Source organism: Gopherus flavomarginatus, chromosome 9 (genome assembly GCF_025201925.1).
Source record: "Gopherus flavomarginatus isolate rGopFla2 chromosome 9, rGopFla2.mat.asm, whole genome shotgun sequence".
NCBI lineage: Eukaryota > Metazoa > Chordata > Testudines > Testudinidae > Gopherus > Gopherus flavomarginatus.
Window position 1 is genome coordinate 19,983,980 of NC_066625.1, and position 23,348 is coordinate 20,007,327.

The 23,348-nt window shown below is 42.0% G+C and overlaps 1 protein-coding gene across 2 annotated transcripts in view; it reads left to right on the plus strand.

Moving 5' to 3' along the window:
* The window catches only part of MYH11 (myosin heavy chain 11), a 100,068-nt gene extending 77,688 nt beyond the window's left edge, over positions 1-22,380 (plus strand). The window contains exons 23-42 of one of the 2 annotated variants that reach the window (XM_050967677.1): positions 263-400; positions 1,370-1,493; positions 2,373-2,544; positions 3,474-3,686; positions 4,071-4,215; positions 4,311-4,517; positions 5,539-5,643; positions 5,729-5,881; positions 6,337-6,585; positions 6,863-7,075; positions 7,997-8,209; positions 8,947-9,108; positions 10,981-11,109; positions 11,760-11,848; positions 12,219-12,342; positions 12,574-12,782; positions 14,747-14,855; positions 16,767-16,939; positions 18,550-18,582; positions 21,766-21,864. In XM_050967677.1, the coding sequence (XP_050823634.1) occupies positions 263-400; positions 1,370-1,493; positions 2,373-2,544; positions 3,474-3,686; positions 4,071-4,215; positions 4,311-4,517; positions 5,539-5,643; positions 5,729-5,881; positions 6,337-6,585; positions 6,863-7,075; positions 7,997-8,209; positions 8,947-9,108; positions 10,981-11,109; positions 11,760-11,848; positions 12,219-12,342; positions 12,574-12,782; positions 14,747-14,855; positions 16,767-16,939; positions 18,550-18,574 (2,952 nt within the window). In that variant the 3' untranslated portion in view covers positions 18,575-18,582; positions 21,766-21,864. Of the gene's footprint in view, positions 1-262; positions 401-1,369; positions 1,494-2,372; positions 2,545-3,473; positions 3,687-4,070; positions 4,216-4,310; positions 4,518-5,538; positions 5,644-5,728; positions 5,882-6,336; positions 6,586-6,862; positions 7,076-7,996; positions 8,210-8,946; positions 9,109-10,980; positions 11,110-11,759; positions 11,849-12,218; positions 12,343-12,573; positions 12,783-14,746; positions 14,856-16,766; positions 16,940-18,549; positions 18,583-21,765 lie in introns of both variants that reach the window. The other variant, XM_050967676.1, reaches the window with a different exon arrangement.
* Positions 22,381-23,348: the final 968 nt, after the last annotated feature.

Genomic DNA, 23,348 nt, shown 5'->3' on the forward strand with positions numbered 1-23,348 from the left:
TTTCCCCTCCATGTAATTCTTTATAGTAGACAGGCACATTCTTCCCCTATCCCAATTTAAAATATTTAGAGTTTCTTTTCTAAATGGCTAGATTACTAAATCTTTCCTTCTGTATTGTCAAGACCCTTATGGGTCAACCATTTCTTAAAACTAGAAAAGCTTTTAATATGCCCACATAGGTTTGAGCAGGCCTAAAATAGGCCCTGTAGTACATTCATTCTAGAATTCATGTTTTTGGGGACCTTTTTTCCCTACCAAAAAGGACCTTGAGGACCAGCTGGAAGAAGAAGAAGCTGCAAGGCAAAAACTACAACTTGAGAAAGTAACAGCGGAGGCCAAGATAAAGAAAATGGAAGATGACATTCTCGTAATGGATGATCAGAACAACAAGCTGACCAAGGTCAGTGTCATAGGCCCAGTTTTAGCACAAAATCAATGTAAGATGAAAAGATCTCCTCTTCAGCTTTGGTGGTAACAATAACTTAGCCCTTCATAGTCACATAGCTAGCAGGCCATAAGCCCTTTGTGTCTGGAATGGGCTGGTGACAACATTGTCATGTTTATCCTAGACTATTAAAAATCTAAATGTTGTTGGCTTTTTGAGTCCTCTAATGGCAAAAATATCTCCAAGCAAAAATCCCCATAGCAGTTAAACAAGATCAGTGGAAACATTCCCTCTTAGCTCCTAGAAAGAGCAGACAGCTCCCTCTATGCACAAAACTCACTAATTCCTTTTAACTTGTAAAATTGTACATAATCATCTAACTGTTGTTTAAATATATTACTGCTACGTCTTGGTGCCATCTCCATGGATGTCCATACCACTTGCTTTCTAAAACAATTGAATACTAAGAGATAAAAGACAGATGTGCAATAACATTTGCTAAAGGATATCTGTGTGTTCCTCCCAATCTGGGATAACTGGTACAACTTCTTATGCATCCAGCTAAGTACGTAGAGTTACCTTGTGCAGAGGGGCAGCACTTCATGCACCACTTACATCCTATTTTGAGGGCTTTAATTATGCATAGGCCTTGTGCTGGTCCTCTGGACAGAAGGAATTTCACCCATAAACCCTAAGGCCATGATTCAGAAATGCACTGGAAGTATGCATGTGTTAAAATACTTTCCTGAATTGGTGCCCAAGTACTTGCTAGCGTAGAGTGGGTATAAAGAATCTAATAGTCTAGTTAATCTCATAGAAAGCATCCACCACTTTCTATCTCCTCTATAATCAAAGTGCTACATGACACTGTCAGGAAATGTGGCATTTAAAAAGATCTGATTTATTTTTTAGTGTGTACGTTGGCATTTCATGAGCAAAAATAATATAAGTTCTGTCTGTAAATGGAAACTCTTTCTCCTTAAGGAAAGAAAACTCCTTGAAGAGAGAATAAGTGATTTAACAACAAATCTTGCAGAAGAAGAAGAAAAAGCCAAAAACCTTACAAAGCTGAAAAACAAACATGAATCAATGATTTCAGAACTGGAAGGTATTGTAAACCAAAGGTGGTTTTATATCAATTGCTTATTTGAGTTGTATTTTTAAAAGACTCCTTTAAAAAAATAGAGACGATAAATTTACCATCTAGGTTTTCTGAAATGCCAGAACATGAAATTCTGTAACAATTACCAAATAAAATTTATTTTTAATGACAGCCCTGGGGGGCTCTTTCCAAGTAACACAATTGTAATTTTAATGGTTTTGTATGTTTGTTTTTCCCTTTTAATTTCAAATGGTATTTGCCAGATTCAGTATTCTGGGGCCAGTTAGAATTATGTATTACAATATTTATGAGAAACCGAGGCTTTCATTTATTAATCTTTTTTTTTTTAAATCCAAGTCAGATAAAGGTAAAAGAAATTAACAGTTTCATTTGTGTTTCTTGGAGAATGAACCCAACCTACAAAAACTATGGGATGGGCACAATGCATAAGCAAAACAGAGGTCCCTATTTTGTTAGAGTCAGCACAAAAAAGAAAATATGGCAAAAAGTAGTGCTTCAGAATTAGTGACCAGACAGCAAACGTGAAAAATCAGGATGGGGTGGGGGGTAATAGGAGCCTATATAAGAAAAAGACCCCAAAGTTGTGACTGTCCCTATAAAATCGAGACATCTGGTGACACTATTCAGAATACTGGGGAGCAGAGAGTTCTGATTTTATAGATGGACAGAAAGTAAAGTTTGGGTGCGAGTTGCAAGTCACTAGCCATCACTACAAAAAGAAAATTGCCTTGTATTCAGCATATAACCAAATGGAGAAGAACAGTGATCTCACTGGTTTTCCGTGTATACGTACCTATGTTCAGGATCACTTTGAGAATTCCTTGGGCTGACTCACTATCCTGACAAGAATCCTTATTTTTCCAGTGCGACTGAAGAAAGAAGAGAAGAGCAGACAAGAACTGGAGAAAACAAAGAGGAAGCTGGAGGGAGACGCCAGTGATTTGCATGAGCAGATTGCAGACCTGCAGGCGCAGATTGCTGAACTAAAGATGCAGCTGGCCAAAAAGGAGGAAGAGCTGCAGGCCGCTCTTGCCAGGTATCCAACTCCTACTGACAGAAGGGCCTGAGCTGAAACTCCAGTTCTGGACATGCACACACCAATCCCCACCCACACTTTGTGAAAGTTCAGCTCTCAATCTGATCTCTGCACTTTGAAGTGCAGGTTATAGAAAAAATACACTGCAAATTACTACAAGTCTGCCCCTGCCCCTGACCCATTCAAATGAATGGGAGGGGGGTGTTTCCCATAGACTTAAGTAGAAGCAGGATCCTCAGGCCATGAGAAATCAGGGCTTGAAACGTCATTGGCCACCAAGCCCCCACTAAGCAGTAAGATCCTTCCACACCTCAATATCCTCTGGGATACTCTCTCCCCATCCAGGTGCAACAATCATTTTCCCAAGCCTCCCCTCCCCTCCCTTCCATATCTCTTTCCTGCATTGGGGGTCCAGTTTCTTACATGTCAAACAGTTGAGAAAGTCTTACTCCGCAGATACCAGTGATCCTCCCAATTGTCTGTGTCATCCAAGAGATGAGGACACCAAATCTACTTCTGTCTCTCTCTGTCCATGCTGGTTAGGACTGTCTGCACAATGAACTAAAAGCTGAACCTAGCACATACATTCAAACATATATTTAGGATGGGATTTTCAAAAACTCTTGGAGCTGGCCTAATTCTGTTCATACCGAGGTCAATGGTAAAGGTCCTATGGATTTCTAAAGGACTAAGAGTTAGGTCATTCAGAAAACCTTACCCTTTTATACACAGTTTAAGCTATACTAACATAAGATGTTATGTTATCTTATCTATTACCTGGTGTGGATTAATTACATTTCCTAGTAAAATTTAAAAAAAACCTAACATGGATTCACTTAGGTTATTCAGATTGAAATCATACCATCAGTTCCCAACAGCTCGACATAGTTGAATATTTTTTTATATTTACATCATACTTTGTTTTCCAGGCTTGAAGATGAAATTGCTCAGAAGAATAATGCTCTCAAAAAAATCCGTGAGCTGGAAGGTCACATCTCTGATCTCCAGGAAGACTTGGATTCTGAGAGAGCAGCAAGAAACAAAGCAGAAAAACAAAAGAGAGACCTGAGTGAAGAGCTGGAGGCCCTGAAAACAGAACTTGAAGATACCTTGGATAGCACAGCTACACAGCAAGAGCTCAGGTATAAAGACCTAGCACATGGCAGAAAAACAAATGTAGCCAAAGTCATTATAAAAGACATAAAATCAGAAAGCACCATTTCAGTAAAATATTGCATGACACATATCTAGTGATGTGTAAAGATCTGCACATCTGGATAGAACAACATAGGCTGTAAGCACACGCCCCAGTGCAAGGAACTCTTGGATTCTTATTCAGGCTCTGACAGTGTTGCCCTATGTAGGACTGGGCAAGTCACTTCATTAACTAACAGTTCTAAAGTGCTACTATAAAAGTTCTGCTGCTGCTGCCATTATTTATCATCTCACAGCTGTGCAATAACAGAGTTTCCTGTGTGATTAGATTGTCGGCCAGCTGTTCCATTCATGTGTGTATTGCTTTCCAGAGCAAAGAGGGAACAGGAGGTCACGGTGCTGAAGAGAGCTCTGGACGAGGAAACTCGGACTCATGAAGCCCAGGTCCAGGAAATGAGGCAAAAGCATACTCAAGCTGTTGAGGAGCTAACAGAACAGCTGGAGCAATTTAAACGGGTAAACTGAAAACCACTACCCTGATAATGGATTTATGTATTAGACATGGTGGATTTCTTTTACACAACGTATTTTTCTTTGCCTTATGCATTCAGGCCAAAGTAAACTTGGACAAGACCAAGCAGACATTAGAGAAAGAAAATGCTGACCTAAGTACTGAAATCAGGTCATTAACTCAGGCCAAACAAGATGTGGAGTACAAAAAGAAGAAGCTGGAAGTGCAGCTTCAGGAGTTACAGTCCAAATACACCGATGGAGAGCGCATCCGGGTGGAACTCAATGAAAAAGTCCATAAGTTACAGGTAAGAAATACCTTCTTCAGTGACCTGAGAGGCTCAGTGGGACAACTGGATATAGAGTGACTGACGTATTCTGGGTCCCACACAGTGGTATTGCTAGTACAAACCATTACTTATTTCTTACTAAATGCCCATTCCCAAGAACTGTTAATTCACAAATGCAGCAAAAAAGGCTTCTTAGGAGGTCTACACTTACCTCCAGAGCGATCGATCCAGCGGGGGGGGGTCAATTTATTGCGTCTAATGAAGATATAATAAATCAACCACCAAGCGCTTTCCTGTCGACTCTGGTACTCCACTGGAGCGAGAAGCATATGCAAAGTCTACGGGGGAGCGTCAGCAGTAGACCTATCACAGTGAAGACACCATGGTAGGTAGATCAAAGTATGTTGACTTCAGCTACGTTATTCACGTAGCTGAAGCTGCATAACTTAGATCGATCCCCCCCTCAGTGTAGACCAGGCCTCTGTATGTTATGTAGTAAAAACTTGTGGAAATAGAATACAGTTTTATTTTGTATTTGCATTTGAAAAAAAATCAATTTCTTCATAACAAGTTGCACTCCATTGGGTATAGAACTCTCCACTCAACTAGGGAGTGTGACAGAGGGAGTGGGGCACAAAATCAAGGCACCCTTTGCATGGAGCTGTTCTACAGCTCTACTGGACAAAGGGAGGTTCAATAAAGTTGCCTGTGACAGAATTCTCCAAAACCTCCACCCCAAACATATGCCTACCTGCTGCGGATTGGTTCCACAGCACTGAAATCTCACAAATTCTCTTAGCTAAACTTTGGCAATATCCACCATTCTGACATGATTTTTTCTGTCTTGAATTATATCTGAACTGGAAAATAGGCCTCTTCTGAAAGTGATCCAGAAGCACAGGAGCAGATTCTGGTCCTGGCATTCAAATACAAAGTGCGATTCAAGAGTCCAGTCCGGACCCATCTCAAACATAGCTGGGGTAGATGAGATTGAAGCTACACAAAATGACTGAAAAAATTCAATGTGATTTTTCTTTAGGTTGAAGTAGAAAATGTTACCGGTTTGCTCAGTGACGCAGAAACCAAGGCAATCAAACTCACTAAGGATGTTGCAAGCTTGGGATCTCAGCTACAGGATACACAGGTAGGCTTCCCACTGGGATAACCTGTATAAAACATATTGAAAAAGAACAAAAAATGACCATGTTCTATTATGATGATCTCTGTAGGAGCTGCTTCAGGAGGAAACTCGGCAGAAACTGACCATAACTACCAAGCTTCGCCAGCTGGAGGCAGAAAATAACAGCCTGCAAGAGCAGTTGGAGGAAGAAGCAGAAGCAAAACAAAACCTAGAGCGACATATTTCGACACTGACAGTACAGGTACAGTGGCACAGTTAGAACATTAGCTCTAGTGCAGAGTCTTTACAATAGGACCATAGATTTCAGATCTCCAGTTATCCCTATACATGTTAGACAGCGAACTATCGTTACTAGGCCAGAAGCGGCAAGTATATGACCTGTAGACCAGCTGTAGCCTATGGAATTCTACAGGGCAGCCAGTAGCCTCTTCTTAATGCAGAGGAAACTGTGACCACAGGACTACTGGCCACACCTTGGTGCAAGATCACTCGCCTCATGATGGAGTCTGGTGCGATGGGCCTAAAGCATCTGTAGGCTGCCTCATAATGTTAAAGATGAGTGACTGCCGTCAGCTTGAGTGAGTTAGGTGCACGCTTATGGGTTCCTTGGATGATGTCATATGCAGCCTGCTGTTGTGCAAACTTAGAGTGCCTCTGCTATACAGACTTGTTTCATTCCTTGAATTCAAATTTCAGCTCTCTGACTCCAAGAAGAAGCTACAGGAATATACCAGCACAATAGAGAGTATGGAGGAAGGCAAAAAGAAATTCCAGAAGGAAATTGAAGGGCTCACACAACAGTTTGAGGAAAAAGCTGCTTCTTATGACAAACTGGAAAAAACCAAGAACAGACTCCAGCAGGAGCTGGATGATCTGATAGTGGACTTGGACAACCAACGCCAGCTGGTCTCCAACCTGGAGAAAAAGCAGAAGAAGTTTGATCAGGTATGAGCTTATGGTTAACTCCCTTTATGTCATAACCTAACTTCGCTGGGAGTCCTGGGTGCAGAGAGTAAGTTGTTGAGTGGGAATTAACATAGTTATAAAAAAAGATTAAGGTTGAATTATTTATGCCTTGATTAATTTTGTGTCTGCACATACAGGGACCTTTCTCTGTAGTCATTAGTAGTTGACAACACTAATGCACTAGAAAACCCTACACTTAATGCCTTAACAGGATTACTGTGCTCAAACTGAGAATTTTTATGTTATTGGTTTATAGATGCTAGCTGAAGAGAAAAACATCTCTTCCAAATATGCAGACGAAAGGGACAGAGCAGAAGCTGAAGCTAGAGAAAAAGAAACAAAGGCTTTGTCCTTGGCCCGAGCTCTTGAGGAAGCTTTGGAAGCCAAAGAAGAACTGGAGAGAACCAACAAATTGTTGAAAGCGGAAATGGAAGATCTAGTTAGCTCCAAGGACGATGTTGGCAAGAATGTAAGTCTCACAATATATATCCCATATAACTATTTCAGGGATAATCACTTAAATTAATAGTTAATGCCACCAAGATCTACATTTTCAGTGTGGAGAGTTCTTCACAGTATAAAATCCATTCAACAATGTCAGAAGTTTTATGCAGAATTCCATGAGCAATTCCATCTGCATCTGGCCCTATCACAGACTCAGCAAAGAATTATGCTTACAAGCCTTCTTTAGTCTTGACTTTACTGAGCAACAGAAAGTTATTGATCTTGAAAAGGATTATTTGCCTCATTTCTGAGAGAAGACAAAATTAAAGCAGAGACTGAGAAGTATTTGCTAACCCAGTAAGCAGCTTCCAAGTTGTAAGGTTTGCAAATCTGAATTTATTGATTGGATTTGATTTTGCCAGCAGCTACCACTGTGGCTAAAAGAAATTTCCTCAGTTGACTTGGCAGAGTTCAGTTGTGACAGGATCCAAAGCAGCGTGATGGCTCTAGCAGGTGTCTGTGAGCTAAGAGCTTCAGAAGGAAATAAAAATTAAAGGAACAAAAGGAGCACTGCTAACTTGATTTGAAAGGGGATATTGCTTCCTATCTCTTATTTTAGTGGTATGATCACATCACTACCACTAAGGGTTTATTTCCACAATTGTAGGTGTTTAGACTAAAATGAATCCTGGGATAACATTGGGTATCCAGAGTCTCAGTCTATGAATAAGCTGAATTTTGCCTTTTCAAATAGATTTATAAGGGTACAAAAAATGCTAGTTTGCCACTTTTTTGTGGGTGTCCTTGAAACTTAATCCATTCTCTCTCCACCATTCATGTATTCCAATTTGTCCCATGCTATAGAATGATCATGTTCCAGCAATATGTATTTTCAGATTGATTACAATAAATAAAAACATTCTATTGATTTCTCATTGCATGAAAGGTCCATGATTTGGAGAAGTCCAAACGTGCCCTGGAACAACAAGTGGAGGAGATGAAGACACAATTAGAGGAATTGGAGGATGAGCTACAGGCTACTGAAGATGCCAAGCTTAGATTGGAGGTTAACATGCAGGCACTAAAAGGACAGTTTGAAAGAGACTTGCAAGCTCGAGATGAACAGAATGAGGAGAAGAGGAGACAGCTGCTTAAACAGGTATAATTCGTTATCAGTGACACTGTAAATGCGTACTCAAACTAATTGCAAATCCCCTGGTTCACGCCATTATTAGTAAGTGCTTCAGGATAATAAGAACCAAACATTCTTCTTCCTTGTGCTTGGCTGAATAAAAGCTACGTAGACCATTTTGCTTTGCTTAAAAAATGAGCTGTCGTTATAGCAGTGTTATGGCTTGTGGCTATTTCAGTGTAAGGAATCTGACTGTAGAAGATAGTGATTTAACAGTGAGATTCCATTTAGTGTAAATCACCTGAATTATTAACTCTGACATAATGGCTAAAATGCTCCCCAAGCTTTCAGTGCAAGTAGTAAAAGATGGATCCCAAATATAATACCTGGCTTCCCTGGATGAATCATTAAATGACAATGAACTGATCCAAAAATTCTGGAAGGGAAAACAAACAATGTAGATCTTGTTGGTAGAGGTGATATTGTGACTACAAACACAAATATTCCATTCACCAACTAAACTACACATGTATCCCTCAGGACTGAATCAAACTGGTCTTTTACCATACCGAACGCCAGCATTTGAGCCAAATGAGAATTTATTTCAGCAGTCAGTGGTATTGGAAAACTACTGGAGCTTTTACCACCTGTCGGCAAGCCCCTAGAATGCCACAGTATACGCAAGCCGGGTGTAAGTAAAGTGTGTCTAAGTGTGCTAAAGTGTACCAGTAATCCTAAACAAAATCTTCTTTGCTATTGTTTAGCTCCATGAGTATGAAACAGAACTGGAAGATGAGCGTAAGCAACGTGGCCTGGCAACTGCAGCTAAAAAGAAATTAGAAGTTGACATTAAGGATCTGGAAGGTCAGGTTGACTCTGCTAACAAGGCTCGGGAAGAAGCCATTAAGCAACTTCGTAAACTACAGGTTTGTGGCTCCTGAGACTGAATAGTTTTCTGTTGGGCCATTGATGTGACTTGTATAACAGCAAGTGGAAATTAGATGTCGTCATTTGTGACCTTGATGCTAGATATAGATATAACATTAGAGAGGGGTTTGAGTTGTTATGCAAAGCACACGGGATCTTTTCAGGGGGAAAAAGGCAAATACGCCACATTTATTGAAAATACAACAGTTAGCATATGCTTTTTAGTCACACACACACACACACACACACACACACACACACACCTGCCAGTTGATGTTTATCGTTACCAGTCTGTTGTAACTCAAGTCAATCTAATGGCTAGTTAGACTGAGCATGAGTGTGGAGCTGAGCTCTGTCAGTCACGATCCGATGCTCCGAGGCTTTGCAGGACTGAACCCAGAGTTCCATGGCAAAACACCCCAGCTTTCTAGTTGTAAATTCCCATTTGAGGCCATGCATTTTGCAATGTCATCCTGTAATCATTAGTTCTTAAGTGGTGTTAATCTTGGGGTTTTCTGCTATTATCATTTGATGGTTATTGTCAGTCTTCCCATGTTATCTCCTATTGTCCTCTTGCCTTTCTGCCTCACCTCTGAGGTTGTCAATGCTGCTAACATGTTTAGCATCGGATACAATGGAGGTTTTCTGATTGTCTTCTGGTTTTTTCCAAGTCTCTCACTTTTTCTTGACCATCTGGACATTTGTGATGGCTTTCACACCTTATCTTTTCCTGATGGATGCATTCCTCATTCACACAAACAAACAATCTTACAAAAACCTTAAAAAGGTATACAGGCAGCAGTATTTTATATTCAGCAGAATACATTGCAAATCAAGCCTTGCTAAATCTTATAACTAAAACAATTCACACTGGGGCTTCAGGCCCTCAACATTTCTCTAATCTCCTTAACACAGATATAATACAAGATCCTGTCTCTTACTAAAACCTTACAACAAAGAAATGTATATTTAACTAGAGGGCCTAATTTGTAATACAGATAGGAAAACCACAGTAGACATTATAACTTATCCTAAAACAAAAGGGTGACCATAATCAGTCATAAGGATTGTTTTGGTCTGTCATTCCTTTCTGCTATTCAAAAAGGATGGCTGGCAGTATGAAATCAAATCACACATTAATTCTCATAGTACAATTATAAAATCCTGCTCCTACATTTGAACCAAGACCCCAGATCCAAAATGCTTAGTTAATGTAATTTGAGTGACCTTGAGATAGCTGGCTTAGAGAGTGGACAGTGGACAGAGTCACCACAACTAACTGATCAGCACTGATGTGCCATTGGCATCTCTGTGGAAACCCTAAGGGTTCCATTGAAGAGGTGAAGCAAAAAAGGCCAGATGTGGCGATAGGACTCCAAATTGGCTCTCCAGTACATGAACATAGCACTATATATTTTTGAAAAACCAGCTATCACATTTGCACCTGCATGAATAGTAGCCTGTTTTCAAAAACGCTGTACGTAGCGATCAGTGATCGAGGGGAGGATTGAGACTTGACAAGCCAACTCTTAATCACACTGACGGATTGTCTAGATGGTGAGTTAGCATGCAGCAAGCTGGGGTATAAATCTACCGCACGCTAGCCTGCAGCGTACTAACTATCTGGGTGGATGCTGTAACTGCGCACTAAAAGTTCCATAGAGTGTTGACCCAGTCCTGTTTCAAAGCAAACTAGATCAAAGTGCATTATGGAACTGTTCGTGCGTGGCAGACGGGTCCACACGGTCAGTTTTGTAGTTATATGGAAATTAGTACTTGCTTTGTTTTCATCTAATTTTCTTTTCAACAAAACTGTGATAATCACTGACAAATACAAATCCATCCTTTTCTTTTTAACTGTCTGAAACCAGAGTCAGATGAAGGACTTCCAGCGAGAGCTTGATGATGCCCGTGCCTCAAGAGAAGAGATATTTGCTACAGCCAGAGAAAATGAGAAAAAAGCCAAGAACCTGGAAGCAGAACTTATGCAGCTGCAAGAGGTAAAGTGTGAATATTAGAGAGTACTAGAATGCAGACTGCACAAGATCTTCGGTAACAAAACTGAGTTGTACTTGAGAGAACCAAATCATTAAAAAAAAAAAAAAGTGATATTGGCTGTGGTGCAAGGAAAGCTACAGTCAGAATCTCTTATAGCAGGTTCTGTGGACCTCAGTAAAAACCAAGACCCAGATCCTCAAAGATATTTAGGTGCTTGACTTCCATTTAAATGGGCCACAGTGCTTAGAGTTGCTGAGTACCAAGAGCTTCCTTTAAAACTATTAACCCATAAGAAGATATGTTTCACTGGATGGAAAAGAAAGTGTGATGTCTCTTACACCCCCTATGACTTTTTCAATAATTTTGTACTCCTGACGTCTTTCATCATGTTTTAAATGGATGCAATTCTTGTATCTAGAAGCACAATAAAACACAAACTGCTGATGGGTTGGATAATGCATATTTTTGTTCCGTTAGTCTGTGACTATAGAATCATAAATTAATATTCTGGTGACAGAAATGTCTGACGGTGGTTGGGTTTAAAAAGACATTATGGCTGATCGGTCTCTCACCCCATAGGACTAAATGGTTGGACTGAACTTTGTTTAACACTCTTCATTTCTTTAATACATTGGCTGTTTGTTTCCGCAAGGATCTGGCTGCTGCAGAAAGGGCACGCAAACATGCTGATCTGGAGAAAGAGGAACTGGCCGAAGAACTTGCAAATGCTGCCTCTGGGAGGTAAGAATAGACAATTATTTTCAAGTGTACCAAAGCCTTGCTAAATACCTCTCAGTAGTCAATTTTTATGTCCTGAAAAGCGATCTGTAGCTCCAATCTTGCCAACACATGCACATATGCTTAGCTACAAACATGTGGCTAATTTCATTAAATCAATGGGTCTGCTTATAAGTGATTCATAGATATGAAAGCCAGCAGAAAAGGGCAAGTGAGGTCTCTAGTAACATAAATAAGGTGGCAGCACAGGTAGACTCATTTCAAGAATACTTCCTGGTTCTCCATGAGTCTTCAGCACCTTCCAGTGTGTTGCAAGACCATGGTCAACTGCTCAAAACCAAAAATTACAGGCTTTGCAAATTTAAACTTACAGGACAAGCCTCCAGGATGAGAAACGTCGCCTGGAAGCTAGAATCTCCCAACTGGAGGAAGAGCTAGAAGAGGAACAAGGTAATATGGAGGCAATGAGTGATCGCTTCAGGAAAGCAGTACAGCAGGTAAAGTCCATTCAAGTGTGTCTAGAAGAGGGGTGTAGGGTGTATGTGTGTATTATTAATGCATGTGTGTGTGTGTCTGTACTCATCCAAGTGTGTGTGTGTTTTTGAACACACCTTCAGAGAGCTCCCAGAAAGAGACTTTAAGTTTTATATTAAATTGGTCTAACTCCCTTTTCCCAAGCCTAAGGTAACAGCTGTAGATTCTTAAAGTGCTTTTCCTAAATATTTCAGTCAGAGCAGCTGAATAATGAGTTGGTAACAGAGCGCACAGTGGCACAGAAGAATGAGAGTGCTCGGCAGCAACTGGAGAGGCAGAACAAAGAGCTGAAGGCTAAACTGCAGGAAATGGAAGGAGCTGTGAAGTCCAAGTTTAAGGCTACAATTGCTTCTCTGGAGGCCAAAATTGCTCAGCTTGAGGAGCAAGTGGAACAGGAATCCAGGTACTTGGACACTACAACTCATCCCTCACTGGTAAAGCCATCCTTTTATTGAGTGATTCTAATACAGGTAATCTGCTATTTTTGTCAAGGGCCAAATTTCTTGGTCGTGGTATAGTCAAATTCCAGATTTCAGAGAGAATAATACAAAAAAAAACAACAATAATAACGGTAATAGGTAAATAAAAAGATTTCACTATTGGTTCAAAAGTGTCTGGCAGTCTGGGTTTGGCCCACGGTCCACCTATTGACCCCCCCTGTTTTAATACATCAAAAAAACTAGAGGTTTTCCAGGAGTCTATTAGTGACATTAAGGTTTGGTAAAGAGTCTCTCACACATGAGCAGTGTTTCTTTGGAAAATGACTGGTTCTTATCAAAAGCTTGCACAGGGCCAGCTTTGAGAAGAATTTATTATTGAAACATCTTCTAGAATTTAATGGAAAAAAAGTTTCCCTGCTGTAGAATTCTGTGGGCTTGCCAAAAACCCTAGATGCAGCATCTTATTCTCTAGGTTTCTACAGAAACTACTCTGAAAACCGATTAGTTTACCCTCCTTTACATTCTATACTGGCTGCAGGACCATTTCATTAGTGCTAGTCCTGTTGTTTTGGGCCAGATCTTGACTTCACTGGCAGGACAGCAAGTTCTGCAAAGGTGTCTAGTTAGCATGGTACTCAGCTCCAAGGGAGTTCTCTGTCTGTTAGGGTGCATGGCTGTCTGGTTCTATTTATCTCTTCCCGGGCTGAGAACAGCACTTAAGCAGTGGGAGGGAGCAGAGTTTTGCAATTTGAGGACAAAGGGAAAGATTCCTTCTGTCTCAGTGTAACCAGGACCAGACCATTTATTCTGGTTGGGGGCTGGACTTGGCCCTTTACACATGCAACTGGGCATCATTTCAGGCCTCATGTGCACATGCAGTAATTACCAACCTCCTCGCACTGCCAATGCAGAATAGCTGACTAGCTGCCAAACTGTGCTGGATTGTGGTCGGGGCGTGGGTCTGCACCGTCGTCACTTTTGGACGCTCAGTTGCATTTGCTTGTTGTGGGCGCTGTTGGTGCCTGCATCAGGCCAGAGCCTCTGCTTCTCTCACTGCAGCTGTTATCTCGGACACGAGTGTGATTCTGAGAACCGTAGATTATTCAAAGTAAATATCTGAGAATACTCAGCCCATTGTCAATTGCCCGTGATAAGAAGCCAGGCTGCTGTCTGTCTTAACTCTCTCTTCTAACCCATTTAAATGGCAAAAGCCTGCACAGGTGAGGTGGTAAATGACTCCATTCCATGGCAGCAGGAGGCCTAAATCACAGTGGAAATGATGTATGAGCAGGGACAGGTCAAATGAGCCAACACTGCATCTCTCATATGATACGAAGCCAAGCTCTGCAGTGGGAATAAATGGAGAAAGGGGAGTGGATTGTGAATAGGCCAGCAGGGCCAGTGGCTCCATAGAATGCATAGATCTGCTGGACCATAATCCTGCCTGGAGAAGACCTCCGTAAGCTCAGAGCTTACGAAGAGCTGTGCTGTGCACTAGCTCCACACCTGCCACCTGGGAGGAGGGAAAGTGTCCTTTCCCTCCAAAACGCTCTTGCAGTCCCCTATTTTTATTCACTTTCTGACTAAAGAAGCAGGGTTTGGCTGTAAGCGAAAAACTAGTAAACAACTAGTTAAAAAAACCAAAACAAAACTCCAGCCATTTGAAATGTGGCAGATGGCTATACAAAGATACAAGTGTGGGCAAATGCTCCCTGCTTTCACATCTAGAAACACACACAGGACAAGGGTATAATGAGTTGACCATGGGAGAAGCTGCTGCTGCATCCTTCAGTTTTTATAGACGTCAATAGCATTATTCTGAGGAAGGCTTTTAATACGAGGATCGCTCATGCTTGTTTTCAAAAGCCCTGTGCACCTCAGAGTCCTCCATTTTCCAGATCAGTCAGTGTCATGCTGTCATTTGCAGAGAGAAGCAGGTCACAGCCAAGACATTGCGCCAGAAGGACAAGAAGCTCAAAGAGGTCTTGCTGCAGGTTGAAGATGAAAGAAAGCAAGCAGAACAATACAAGGATCAGGTAATGCACCATGTGATGGGGATCCAGCAGGGGAGGAAAGGGCTGGTGTGAATACCCAGGCTTGTGAGGCACCTCACCACTACCTGCCTCTAGCATGAAGTAGTCTTGTCTGTGCCCTCTGTAGCTCAGCTCCCTGACACCAGCTGCCTCTGGCCACACAAGCACTGCCTTCCTAGCCTCCACAGACCTCTATACAGGCTCGTGCTAGGCAAATGCCAACCCACGTCCTACCAGGTTTGCTTTCGCTAGAGGGACAGCATACACACTAGCTTGTTGGATCCAAGTGAGGATCAGCCCCTAATAAGTACATCTTAGTGCTGTGAGGTTATTGTGAAGGCAAGTGTAAGTTCTATTATCAAAGATTTAAAAGCTACTAAGGATAATAATGGAGACGTAAATGGGTACATATAGAACAAAAAGTATAATGCTTCCTAGAGTCTAAACTCATCTTTAACAGGCTAATTCCTGATCTAAAGTAGTTTGCCTTTAGGTGAGAGTATCTCCACCCACACTGGCTGCCTTGGTGAAGGATAGAACAAAAAGTATAATGCTTCCTAGAGTCTAAACTCATCTTTAACAGGCTAATTCCTGATCTAAAGTAGTTTGCCTTTAGTTGAGAGTATCTCCACCCACACTGGCTGCCTTGGTGAAGGATAAAGCAATGTCCTTTTGCACCCCTTATATCCTCCCAAGTTGTTGATCCCCGGAGTCAGGATGATTCCTCCCACCCCCACCTTTCGACTTTATTCCCTGATGTTCTGAATTGACTTTACATCCTCATATTGAGGTTGAATGCAAACAGGGTTTCCATTGTGTTGGCTTACAATGCTTAATGTACATGTGAACCAAGACAGAGGGGCGAATCCACATCCCTTGTCTTGCAAAAACCTGTTTGTCAACCTGCCTGGATTCAGACTGTGTGTGTATACTGGAAAATATTTTTTAATTCCTTACATACATTTTACAATGATATTAATGACCAGTGTTATCCTGGCTTTCATTTAGGATCTCAATGACATTCTTTATAGACAAATACTATGAAAACTGTGTGCTAAGTGTAGCAACTTTGTCAGGCCTGATAGGAGTTGCTGTTATAGAACAATCGACCCTCTTACAGTTGGCATTGAGCGGTTTTTAGGGTCGCGCCTGCTCTGGCTCGAAAGAGTCCAAGGCGGCGGGGAAGGCAGCTGAGCCTCGTTCTGGAAGCAGGCCTTTCAAAGGAAGGGTTTAGGCTGAGAGAGAGCAACCAATTGCCCAGATCCCAGCCTGAAAGGGCCTCTGGTTGCTAGCCCTAGGCGGAGGAACTCTGGATTAATGAGACTGTTGGAGCAGTGTCTCCCAAAGAGTCAGGACAACTCTGGCATAGTATGCTGTGTTGTGCCTCATTGTGAATGCAAGTCAGCAGGACCCTCACAGGGGCTGCCAAATAGGACATTTGCCAGTGGAAGAGAAAACAGCTTTTTTTCGCTGTAAAGTCCTTAACAAGACTCATGCTTGACAGCAAGATTCTCTATCCTCCATACCAAGGCAATGACCGACTGCCAGGGCGCTGGTCCTGCCAACCAGCCAACTAGAACAGCCTGACTGGGCACTGGGTTATAACTTACTGGGTTCAGATGCCTGTCCCAACTGGCCTCCTGTAGCCATCTGAGCTTCATACAGGGACCACTCTTCATCTCAGAGCCTAACGTGCTAATTTCAGTTGAGACACATCAAATACATGCGGTCCAAAAGAGCAGAGCTAATCCAACTGGGATGTCACAATAGAGGCCACAGCAGCAACTTGCAGGTGTAGAGAGTCCGGAAAGTACATCAACGTGAATAAAGGGGTACAGACGGAGGAACGGAAAACATTCTGATCTCTTTAAAGGAAACTCAAAACTCTAAACATTCCTCTTACTTCTCGCTCAGGCTGATAAGAGCACCGCCCGAGTAAAACAACTGAAAAGACAGTTGGAAGAGGCTGAGGAAGAGGCCCAGCGCATCAATGCAAATCGCAGGAAACTGCAGAGAGAGTTGGACGAAGCAGCTGAAAGTAATGAGGCCATGGGCCGGGAGATGGCTACACTGAAGAGCAAACTCAGGTAGGGTGGCTTTGTTTTTTACTAGCTCTTTTCTGTCCACTAATGAGAGATTTAGAATTCTAAACTATAGCAGAATTTGAGGAAAGAAACTTGGTTAAGAAGAAACACCCTGTTGATGCTGGAGAGTTATGGGTTCCCCACATCCGCCCAATGATAAATCCACCAATAATAAAAATGCTACCCCTGCTTCAAAGACTTGAGATGAAGTCATGACCCCACCAAAATCAATGGCAACACTCTTGACTTCAATAGGGCCAGGATTTCACCTTTCAGGGGTGAGATGTTTCAAAAGCATTCAGCACTCATTTACCTCTACTCCCATTGAAGTTAATGATAAAATGCCTATTGGCTACAATAAGAGCTGAGTTAGGCATCATGACTGCCGAGACCCTTGATAGTGATATTAACCCTTGATAGTGATATTAAGAACATATAAGAATGGCCATTCTGGGTGGTCCATTAATCCAGCATCTTGTCTTCCTACAGGGGGCCAGTGACAGGTGCTTCAGAGGGAATGAACAAAACAGGGCAATTTATCAAGTGATCTGTCCCGTTGTTCAGTCCCAGCTTCTTGCAGTCAGGTTTAGAGACACCCAGACCATGGTGTTGCACCCCTGACCATCTTGGCTAGTAGCCATTGATGGACCTACCTGCCATGATATTTATTATGTGCAGTACTAGTTAGCACTCTTGAAGCTAGTCACCTGTCCCTCCTCACCCCCGACACACTGGAGAGATGACTAAAGTGATACTCCTGAAGTTCAGAGACTTGACGTTCTGTAGGGAGTCAAAGGGCTTGTTGACACTTACAGAGCGGCAGCATGCAGCTTTGATGCTGTAGCGCTTAGTGACGACACCATCGATGAAAAGGGGAGAGCGTCTCCCATCGCTGTAGGTACTCCACCTCCCTGAGGCAGTAGCTAGGGCCACAGGAGAAGCCCTCCTGTCAATATAGCACTGTCTAGGCCAGGAGTTAGGTTGGTATAACTGTGTCACTCAGGGGGATGAATTTTCCACTCCCCCACGGAACGACATCATTATACCAACTTAAGCTTGTAGTGTAAACCAGGGCAAAGGCAAAGCACATGCACCCCGTGACACTTGCCCAAGTTGCCTCCCTTTTTCACACATTGACCAGTAGAGTTTCAGCTTCACTGTGTAACTGAGAAAAGTATCAAACTAGCCACTTCTGTTTTCTCATTAAATAAAAGAAGCCAAATAATACAGTAGTCAAGCAGCTCTATCAACACTCCTAAGCTTTAATACAGCTGTCAAGCCTGTGATGCCAGTGGCATGAACAAAGAGACCAACTGGTTAAAGGGAAACTGCTGCCCCTACAACATCTTCCTGTGTAAATTTAGTTCATGCTCGTTAATAAAAAAAAATTAAACTATCTGCCTAATCAAATCCTTCCATCTATTGTCCAAGTGACTGCTAGATTTATGGATAGTACATATTCATGACGCAGTCCAAGGCTCACTTCTACTCACCAGCATTTTCAAGAATATGCTATAATGTACTTTGTTTAATTATTTGAAGGTAACTTACTTGAAAGTGATAATGACCATGTGCTTAGCATAACTGCTCGGGACTCTCTATCTCTGTTTCAGAGGGACACAGGAACCTTCGCAGTGACTAAGCAGGTATCATGCCTTCAACTTTGCAGCTAGCTTGTGGTGCACAAATTTCCATTTTCCTTTTGCCCAAGTAAATTTTATGTGAGATTTCTGCAAACTGTGAAGGCTTGGATATCTTGTCATCAATTTGTTGTATCAAAGGAGACAAATATTACAATAACTCTTTTCCATCAGCTGTTTGTCAGTTATTCGTCTTACAGCTAGGTTGTGTTATGACATGGATTTGCAAATATTGCATTCTCACTTTTCTCATAAACTCTGCTGACAGAAGACATATGAGTTGCTCTTTTTTTAATTTCTGCATGAAAATAGTCTTCCTTGCACTTTTTAAAGTCCCAATTAAACATGGAAGTTTTGCAAACAAAATATAGCTTTGATTAATTAAAACAGCTGAAAACATTAAAGGCACATAATGGATATGAACAGAGATGTTGCAGCATGTTAGAATTTCACAGTACTACCAATGCACATTTCATATGGTGAATTCTTTAATGTAATCAGTTGGTAAGACTATTTAATCTTACATGTGCTTTGGAAAAAAATTATTTGCATGAAGTCTGCCATACAAACAAAGCGATCTAATCATAGATTGAGGATAAGCTCCTGCCCTCCAAAGCACATCAATATACACCTGTACTGAATAGCTACTATATATACACTTATAGAGCAGCTATTTGTATACATTACGAGGCATGCCTACATGTTCTGACATAGGATGGAGTCACTGCTGTTTAACGCATGGAAATACCCTACTGAAGTTGTATTGCTTTGATGCTTTAAGCTAAACAGCATCTTACTTTACACCTGCAGAAGTGATGCTAAGAAAATAGCATTCTGTAATATTTGTGGATCTTCTCTTTTTACAAATACGGGGCTTTCTTCTTATTACACAAATATTTAAAGATGACATTTTGTCCCAGCAACTGCCTTTAAGTCAATGTAACATATTTGCATGTGATTAGTACAGGGCTGTAGAGTTTGTGGTTGGGGTGTAGTAGTGCTTATTCAAAGCTAGATTAAATGGAAAGTGAAATACAAACTAAATGAAGTGCTTTGCAAGGGTTTTTCAGCTTGCAGTAGACATGGGGGTTCTTCACCTCTGGCATAACATTTTCCCTTTCTCCCTTTGTCTACATACAACATTGCACCAGTTTATCTAATGGTGTGATTTAAAGTTGATTTTAGGTAAACCAGTACAGATGACTGTGTGGACATTCTTAAATAAATATAAACCTGGCTTATATCCAAGTTAGTTTAAGAAGCATGATTTAAGCTAAACTGAAATAAGCATTACATAGGGGTTTGTACCAATTTTAACGACCTGGACTTCAGTTCCATTATTGCAATTTATATATGTAAACTAGGGATTGGTCTATGGTATGTTAGTGCAGTGGTTCTCAAACTTAGGCTGCCGCCTGTTCGGGGAAAGCCCCTCGCGGGCCAAGCTGGTTTGTTTACCTGCCACGTCCACAGGTTCGGCCGATCGCGGCTCCCACTGGCTGCAGTCCGCCGCTCCAGGCCAATGGGGGCTGCAGGAAGGGCAGCCAGCACGTCCCTCAGCCCGTGCCACTTCCTTTCATATCTTAAACAGTAGCAGTGAATCTTAAATATTGTATAGGAGAGAGAGAGCTGTTTGCCAAGTGTGTAACAGAGCAGAAATGGATGCCCTCTTTTGTTTTACATTGCATGTTATCAGTGACAGGATAACTAACTAGTTCTCAAACTAGGTTGTATTGGCTAGTTAATTGCTTGCTGTAGCTAACATTTTTACATGCTTACCCATTACGGTAGATTGACTTTTGGGCTTGATTAGTGGCTTTGATATAAGTGAAACTGACTTAGACTTTTGCTAGGACAAAAAGAAACCTGAAGTATTTTGGCATGATTGCTATACCCCAACATGAGTAGTTGGATGTTTAGCCTCACATTAGTCATATTTGCACATTATTCAGTGATCATGAATTTCCTTGCTTATATCTGAGCTCTCAAGCCTTTACAGAAGGTTTGCTTAACAATGGGAAAGTGATAGCAGCCACCATTTTACTAGCAATTTTACTATCCTGCTGAAGTAACACGACTGTGGCTGAGAAGCTGTTTTTACTTCTAAACTGCCACTTGCAGTGCCTCAGGTCTTCTCCTCTCTCTCTCTCCCCCCTCCCTCTTATACTCTAGCCCCCCCAATGGAACTAGGATTGGGGGAGGGGGAGAATTCTCCATGCTTGGTCTATGGCTGTGAGATAATGGAAGGTGGGGGAAAGGGGCAAGCTGGAAGAAAGTGCATTCTGTGAGCTTCTCTGTGAAAAGCACATCCCATTAATCTCACAAGAGGCATGGATGTAGTCCCTGGGGAGGAAGGTGTGCACTGCTCCCCGCTGAATGAGTGACACTCCACTCCTGTGCACAGTGGTAGAGTCCGTAAGGGTGTGCATGCAGGGAGTGGGAGCTTCACTGTTCTACACAAATCAATTTCCCGTCCCTACCTACAAAGCAAGCAGAAGGCCGTTCTTCATTCGCTAGGATAGAAAAGATTTAACACTTGTGCACCTCTGCGGTGGAATGTGTGGCTACTGCAGAAAAGCAGCTGTAATCTTACAGTTCCAACACAATAAAGGCCTTCAATAATCTCTACTTGCAAGGGCATATTCATGCTCTGTTCAGAAATCCAGGGCAATCCCTCTGAATCTTCCCCTGGCAGCAAGGATGCAGTCCTGAATGCTGCTAGATCCAGGTACCTGCATTTCCAGTCCCCTCCTTCACACACACACACACACACACACACACACACACACACACACACACACACACACACACACACACACACACACACACACACACACACACACACACACTCCTTTATGTGCAAAATCAGTTACTTAGTCTCTGTTTGGACTGGGCTTTTCAAAACAAACAAGTGCAATAGCTATAGCAGGGCTGTGATTTTGCACGCACAATGTCAGAAAGCCAGTTACAGTCCCATGTTACACAGACTCACGAGCCCCACCCAGCCATAGACACCAATACAAAGTACCAACAAGGGCTACAGAAAGTTGCCTTGAAGCCATAACTTCCCTGACTTCTTTGCATTTCCGATCCTCAGTCCCACCGATGCAGTTACTGGGCTTTGTACACTTAGTCCAGTCTTAATTTGTAAAGAGTTTAAATAAACTAAAGCCTGTTTTCTTACTGCAGGAGGGGAAATGAGCCAGCATCTTTTGCCCCCTCCCGTAGATCTGGAGGCAGAAGAATAATTGAAAATGCAGAGGGTTCAGAAGAGGAAGCTGATTCAAGAGATGGAGATTTCAACGGAACAAAAGCCAGTGAATAAACACGCTCGCAAACTACACTGCAGCAAGGGGGAAGAGAAGACAATATTTAGCACTGCATAAGGCAACTTAGTTCCAATGCCACACCCACCCACTCTGATGGCAATGATAAGAGCACAGCTGCCTTCTCTCCAATGTATAAATGGAAGTTTTAGGTGTCGCAAACACTTATTTTATCAAGAAAGGTATTTTGAAAAGGTTTACATTGAGTAATTCACCTTGAGAACCTAGTCAGAAATGCAAATTCGAGTGAGTCAGTTTAAATCCCAATGGATGTAGACATGCAATTATGCTACAGAAAGAGCCACTGGCCAGCTAATTCTTTCCTAATCCAGCCGACCCTTCCCTTTGTCTTACTATTCAATTAATACAGTATAGGCATTTTCTTTTCCTGGATGCTACACCCTGATGCACTGGTCACAAAATGGAAGTGCCGTCTTCAGTCACTTTTCAAAAATAAAGTATCATTTGTTCAAATGAAGTCAAATTGTTATTGTTTTATACGCACTTCAGACACAAACACTAAATAGAAGGTTATAAAGCATTACATTTAAGTATTCTCTAAGTATCAGTCGGGTGCAATCTGATATACTAAGAAGGAACTTAAGCTGTTGTTGACCTTGTTAGTATTCACATACCTTTTTGAAAAAAAAATCATTTTGTACGTAAAATTCAACATTTAATTCTTTATATTCTTTAGCACAGAGGTTCTCAAACTGTGGTCTGTGGACTAGTGGTCTGCAGCCTCCATTCAGGTGGTCCGCGGATAGTTCCCTCTAAGGTGCGCACCTGGGCAGTCGCACATGAGAGAAGGAAGGGCCACCCACCTAATTAGTGGAGCTGCACAGGTGTGGCTCCACTAATTAGGTGCCCGGACCCTGGAGAAGATGCACATGTAAAGTGAGGCGGTGGCCTTGCAGGGGTTAGGGAGTAGGTGGGGGGAGGGCAGTGGGGTAAGAAGACGTGGTGGGGGGGGGAATTTGGGACGTGCAGGGCTTTGGCTGCTGAGGAGAGACCCCCTTCCTTCCCAGCCTCAGCTCTGTGGCGGGGGAGAGAGGGCACATCCATCACATTAGAAAGGTAAGACTATTGATATTAAAATATGATTTGTGTGCTTTTATTTGTAGAACAAAAAAAAGTTTTTTTTTTTTTTTTATATAGTGCTTTTATCTAAAGTGCTTTACTGCCGAATTGGCCCTCCACATGCAGGACAGGGGGAAGAGATAGCTCAGTGGTTTGAGCATTGGCCTGCTAAACCCAGGGTTATGAGTTCAATCCTTGAGGGGGCCATTTAGGGATCTGGGGCAAAAATCTGTCTGGGGATTGGTCCTGCTTTGAGCAGGGGGTTGGACTAGACCTCCTAAGGTCCCTTCCAACCCTGATCTGATATTCTATTCTATGGACAATAGTTAGCTAACAGCACAAACAACATTTGGAAAGGTCACTAAG